At 64.6% G+C, this 5803-nt stretch overlaps 1 protein-coding gene across 2 annotated transcripts; it reads right to left on the reverse strand.

The window, feature by feature from the left end:
* Window positions 1-374: 374 nt before the first annotated feature.
* Window positions 375-5313, reverse strand: SLC25A39 (solute carrier family 25 member 39). Of its 2 annotated transcripts, XM_014956570.1 has the most exons (12): window positions 5254-5313; window positions 5017-5125; window positions 4877-4936; window positions 4183-4227; window positions 3357-3466; window positions 3156-3223; window positions 2918-3042; window positions 2558-2731; window positions 2315-2424; window positions 1563-1644; window positions 1386-1466; window positions 375-1296 (listed from the first exon to the last, which is right to left on the reverse strand). In XM_014956570.1, exons 1-12 carry the CDS (start codon window positions 5299-5301, stop codon window positions 1178-1180), a joined length of 1131 nt encoding a protein of 376 aa, XP_014812056.1. In that variant the 5' UTR covers window positions 5302-5313; the 3' UTR covers window positions 375-1177. The 2 variants fall into 2 exon arrangements, with proteins under 2 accessions (XP_014812056.1, XP_014812057.1); XM_014956571.1 differs by lacking the exon at window positions 4183-4227.
* Window positions 5314-5803: the final 490 nt, after the last annotated feature.

Genomic DNA, 5803 nt, shown 5'->3' on the forward strand with positions numbered 1-5803 from the left:
CCCCTCCCCACCAGGCAGGAGAGAGAAAAAGGGGTGAAAAGACCCCTTGTGCCCCCACTCATGAAACCCTGTCCCAGGCAGGGATGCTGGGGGGGGAGGGAGGGGGTGTCTAATGAGCCTCCTCCAACCCCCCCAAGATCACCAGGGCAGGGAGAGCACCCTGGGGACACAGCAGGTCACCCAAGGATGGGGCACCCCCTGCCCCATCCACAGGGGGTGGCTGCTGGGGGCAACAGGGGGGTCCTGGGGTCTGTCACCCCCAGTAAAACCCCAGCAAGGACCTGGTGGGCACCCAGGTGCCCATGCAGCAAGGACACAGCTGTCCCCTGTGGGGATGTCCTCCACAGCTCCCGCACGCAGGGAGAAGGGCATCCTTGCCCGAAGAGACAAACAATATTTTTTCTTTTATTTATAAGAAAATAAGAGAAATGTCCCCCTGGAGTCCCGGAGTGAGCTGGGGCAGTGCCCACACTGGGCACAGGGCTGGGGCAGGTCCTCGCGGTGAAGGGATGGGGCACAGGTAGAGGTTTGTTGCCAGAACTCCTGTGCCCCCCCCTGCCCCCCAAGCAGCAGCAAGGTCTGTCCTCCACGCAGGGTCCAAGCCCAGGGTCTGGCAGGGGATAGGGACACCCAGGGTGGGAGAGGTCCAGAGGAAGGGAGAGGGTCCTGACGTGTCCCCGTGCCACGCAGCGCTGGCAAGGGGATGCTGTGTGTGACTGATGGCAAGAAGGGGCTGGGGGGGCCCCAAGGAGGCAACGCAGAGAAGTCCCCCCCTCTGAGGGTTTGGTCCTTGACCGAGCCCCAGCTCCCATCTCCTGCTCTGCAGAGTCTCCCGGGGCACCCCAATATCGCCAGAGCGTCCATGAATCCAGCAGCAGCATCTGTTCTGGCCTCAAGGGATGAGGAGGGGGAATTCCATGTCCCGTTCCCCCCCTCCAGTGTCACAGCAGCAGGCACAGATGTCCCCCAGTGGGGCTGGGGATGGAGAGGGCCCCAGCCTCAGGGTGCAGGCAGGGGGGAGGCAGAGCGCGGCACGAAGGCACTTGGGCTTTGCAGAACCGAGTGCGGGTCGCTGCTCCCAGGGAGCCTCGTGGGGGAATGGGGGTTGGCAGGGTGCCCCCCCCCCGACCCCCCTCGAGGGCCACCAGCCACATCCAGCCCTGCCCTAGCCCCGGGCTCACAACCCAGGCAGCCGCCGCTCCTGGTTCAGCTTCTGGAAGAAGGTTTTGCCAAATTCGTAGGTGCTGATCATGATGGCGCAGGCGGGGGCCACCTTAATGACACGGGGCAAGAAGCCTGCAAAGGATGGACCCCCCCGTTAGCCCCCGGGTGACACCAGGGCACCCCCGTACCCCACAGCCCGGGGTGGGGGGGCACAGCCTTACCTGCAAACAGCCCCCGGGTGCCGGACTCAGCACGGATGCGCCGCATGATGAGCCAGGTGGAGGAAGGCTTGGGGGCTGCGGCTGCGGGGAGAGGGGAGCGGGTGAGGGTCTAGGGGTGCCCAGGTACCACTGGGGAGCCCCAGCTGTGCCCCCCACCCCTGGAGCCCAGCCCCTCACCTGGGTGCACTTCGCTGTCTCCCAGCTCGATCTGCCGCCGGGTCTTGACCACGTCGAAGGGCAGGGTCAGCACCGCAGCCACCTGCGGGTCAGCAGCCGGGCAGTGAGCTGGGTCCTCACCTTCCCTGCCCAGTGCCAGCTCTGCTGTCACCTCCCAGCCCCATCCCTTACTCCCCATAGAATGGTTAGAGTTGGAAGGGATCTTGGAGATCATCTCGTTCCAAGCCCCCTGCCCTGGGCAGGGACACCTCCCACCAGACCAGGTTGCTCCAAGCCCCCTCCAGCCTGGCCTTGAACCCCTCCAGGGATGGTGCAGCCACAGCTTCTCTGGCCAACCTGGGCCAGTGTCTCACCACCCTCACACTAAATAATTTCTTCCTAATATCTAATCTAAATCTCCCCTCTTCCAATTTAAAATCATTACCCCTTGTCCTGTCACTACCCTTCCTGACAAAGAGTCCCTCCCCAGCTCTCCTGGAGCCCCCTTCAGGTACTGGCAGGCTGCTCTAAGGTCTCCCTGGAGCCTTCTCTTCTCCAGGCTGAACCCCCCCAGCTCTCTCAGCCTGTCCTCACAGCAGAGGGGCTCCATCCCTCTGAGCATCTTCGTGGCCCTCCGCTGGACCCGCTCCAACAGGTCCATGACCTTCCTGTGTTGAGGACTCCAAAGCTGGACACAGTATCCAGATGGTAATGGACATTCCCCACCACTGACAGCCGAGCGAGCCCCTGCATGGTGCAGACCCCAAACTCACTGTCCCGGAGATGGCCCCGGAGGCGAAGCTGATCATGAACGTGGCCTCCTCCAGGCAGGTCTGTCTGCAGAACCATTCCCTCACCAGCTCGTAGTTAAACCAGTAAAGAGCTGGGAGGAGATAAGAAACACCAGTGCTACGAGGAACCCTGGACACACCAACCTCACCACGCACAGGGCTGCCCTGCCCCGTGTTCATCCCCCCACATCTCCCAGTGCCACCCCGTCCCCAAAACAGCCATACCCGAGAAGGGGACATCGCGCAGCACGGTGGGTCCCCAGCCCCTCCAGAGGGACAACCAGCCGTCCTGAGCCACCGCCGACCGGATGCAGAGTCCCAGCTCCCGGTAGCTGAGCTGCTGCGACTGCATCTTGGTGCGGATGAGTTCCAGGGGGCTGATGACCGTCACGGCGCCCACTGCAACGGAGGGGACACCGGGCATCAGCGCCATCCGCTCCGGCAACCGCCCCGGAGCCGTCCGAGCGCCGTGCCAAGGAGAGCCAGGCGCCAAACGTGGGCACCAACGGCCAAGAGACACGCTGTGCTGTCCTGCGGGGACACAGGGTGGGCACAAAGGGACCCCCGGAGAGGAGGGGTACTCACTCCTGGCAAGTGCCCCGGCCAGCAAGGGGATGTGGGGGCCCTGGCTCCCGGTCCGAGCCTGCAGGTAGTCCCGGAGCTGGTCGTAGGTGGTGAAATAAATGACGGTGGCCGGCACAGCCATGACCCTGCCAAGGAGGAGGGGTGTTAGTGGCACACGTGTCCTCCCTGGGGTGGATGCCCACGTGCCCAGGCAGCCGTTAGCACCCAGACATCCCCCCCAATCAGGGTCCAAACTCACAGGGTGGGGGGCAACCCGCTCCACAGAGACCTGATGCCCTCGTAGCGTGTGATCTTCACGAAGGCATCCTGGGGAGGGAGGGGAGCACCAGGGAGAAGGGTTAGAGGGGGAAGATGGGCAAACCCCCCCAGCAAACACCCTGACCCCCTCCCCTGGAACAGGGAGGCCCCTGCCCACCCTGCCCATGCCCACAGCCCCTACCAGCGTGCCGCTGAAGCGGGTGGGGGCCTTGTACCAGGCAGTGCAGCCATTGCCGTTCTGGCAGACGTAGAGATGGTCCATGAGGCCGTTGCAGTAGAGGAAACACTTCCCTGGGGGGTGGGAGGCAACAGCATCACCGTTAGACAGGAGACCCCTTCCCCTCTGCCCCGTGCCCGGCCCCATTGGATCCCCAAAACCACCATCTCTTCCAGGAGAAAGCCAAACCCTCAACGCCTGAGCCCGGAGGGGACCAGCCCCAAGCCAAGGCCAGGAGAGGGATAACCCTCCAGCAAGGGTCTGACCCATGGGGTGGGGGGCATCCAGCCCCACTGTGGGGACAGGGGCACGGCAGGAGCCATTGCCAGCAGCAGGAGAGGTTTATGCCTCGCTCGGTGACAGCTCTGCTGCCCCGGCACGGTGGGGAGCCATCACAGGGATCCAGTGTGACACCCCCACCGTGCTCTCGGGCCAGGCACAGGGACACCGAGCAGCGGGGAGCAAGCAGGACAGCAGAGATCCAAGGGGACTTTGACGTAATGACAGGACAGAGTGACAAGATAGGGCAAGGAGAGGAGAAGTACAGAGAGGCACGCTTGTTGCACAAGACCCCCAGGATAACCCTTGGGGGTGTTGCACAGCCAGCCCCAAAGCAGGGCTGCAGAAGGAGCTGTGGGGCTGGGGACGATGGCAGTCCCCATGCCAGAGGGATGTCCCCTCAGCTGGAGGAGCCCAAGCTGCCACCAGCGGGGAGACAAACCAAGGTCAAAGCTTGGGAAAGCAAAGCCACCAGCATCAGGAGCTGCCCGGAGCCCCTGGGCATACTCACATGTGGCTTGCTGAGTGCCCCAGGGCACAGCCCGTGCTGACAACGCTGAAACACACAACGGGGACATGCTGAGCGATGACAGGGGGGACATGCCACTTCCTCAGGCTGGGGCACACGCGTGTGCCACAGCTCTGAGCCGGGCAGCGGGAGATCTCCATGGGTGAAGGGACTGGATGTCTCCACAGCCACTTCCCAAAGCAGTCCCAACTGTCACCAAACCAGTCCCAGCCTGCTGACCCCACAGGGAGGGGGACAGGCAGGGGGGGGACAGAACATACGGGGTCTCTCCTGCCCCATGGGAGCTGTGGGGAGCAGCGGGGAGAGAGGCACAAGGCAGGAGGGGAAGGAGTGAGCAGCCAGAGGGGGCTGAGCCCTTGTGCCCCGCTCCCCAGCGGGCAGGGGGCTGCCAGGCACAGCGCTGACCCCTCTCAGCGTCCCCACAGGGCTGTGGAGGGGGGAGGACGGAGCCAAGCATCAGCCTGGCTCCCCCCGGCGGGGCCCCCCGAGCCCGTCAGGACAAGGGGCCCATGGTAACCTGCCACCTCGTGATGGCCCCACGCTCGGGAGCCGAGAAATCCCCGCCACCAGCTCTGCCAAACAAGACACCCATGTGGGCTGCTCGCTGGCTGACCTGGGGCGGGGTGGGGGGCTGGAGAGAGACCCCCCCCCCTCACCCTGCCCTGAGCGGGGTTACCTTTGGAGAAGGGGGTCCTCTGGGCCTGCAGGCGGATCTTCACCACGTCCAGTGGAGTCACTGAAACGACATCATCCTTTAGCCATGCCAAACCATGCCAGCCCCCCCCTCGCCTCCCCCTTGCTCCCCATGATCCTCACCGAAGAGGGAGGTGAGGATGGCCCCCGTCCCCGAGGCCAGCATCTGCTGCAGCGGCGTGATGCCCCGGCTGGGGCTCGGCAACGTCTCCTCATCCATGGTGCTGGCCCCCTACAACAAATAACAGAGGGATGTTGGGGGTACTCCAGGGGGGGGTCCCTACTTGGGGATGAGCGATGGCTCCTCAGGGAGCCCCCCCCAGCATCCCAGCTCTGCCGGTGAGAGGACAGGCGTCCCACCTCCCGCCACGCTATCGGCATGGCACAGGGCAGGCGTGCCCCCCCCATAATCGTGCTGCCCCCAGGGAGAGAGGGGGGTGGGGACAGACACACACACGCACACAGGGATGGGTCCTGGAGGTGGCCCAGCCCCGATAACACCCCCCGTGGCCCCACGGCTGGCAGCGGGCCCGGCCTTTGCTGGGGAGGTGGGGACAGGCCAGGCCAGCCTTCCGTGTCCTTGGGGAGGGAGGGAGGGAGGATCGTCCCCTCCCTGCACTTGGAAAAAATTAAGGGACAGGAAGGAACGAAGTCCAAAGACCAGGCAGCCCCCCTCTTCCAGCTGAGAAGGCAGCAGAGCCCCGGAGGGACAGCGTTGGGGGGACAGCACAGGGTGTGCAGGTTTGCGACAAACACCCCAAAAAGGGCTGGCAGATCCAAAAACCTTCCGCCGCCGAGACTCGGCAAGGCTTGGCAAGGCTGCGGCCCCCGGGGCCAGCGTCCCTGCCCTCGGGAAGCGGGGGATATCGCACCCTTCCTGCGGGAGGAGGACGTGGAGAAGCGAGACCAT

Source organism: Calidris pugnax, unplaced genomic scaffold (genome assembly GCF_001431845.1).
Source record: "Calidris pugnax isolate Ruff unplaced genomic scaffold, ASM143184v1 scaffold167, whole genome shotgun sequence".
Classification (NCBI taxonomy): Eukaryota; Metazoa; Chordata; class Aves; order Charadriiformes; family Scolopacidae; genus Calidris; species Calidris pugnax.

What these genes read in the sequence shown, in the direction of transcription:
- SLC25A39 (XM_014956570.1), bottom strand. Translation starts at nt 5,301, where the DNA reads ATGGGGGGGGCACGCCTGCCCTGTGCCATGCCGATAGCGTGGCGGGAG. An exon ending in GAGGACCCCCTTCTCCAAAG is followed by an intron (nt 4,228 to 4,876) that starts GTAACCCCGCTC and finishes TGTGTGTTTCAG; the next exon opens with CGTTGTCAGCACGGGCTGTG. An exon ending in AGACAGCGAAGTGCACCCAG is followed by an intron (nt 1,467 to 1,562) that starts GTGAGGGGCTGG and finishes CTCTCCCCGCAG; the next exon opens with CCGCAGCCCCCAAGCCTTCC.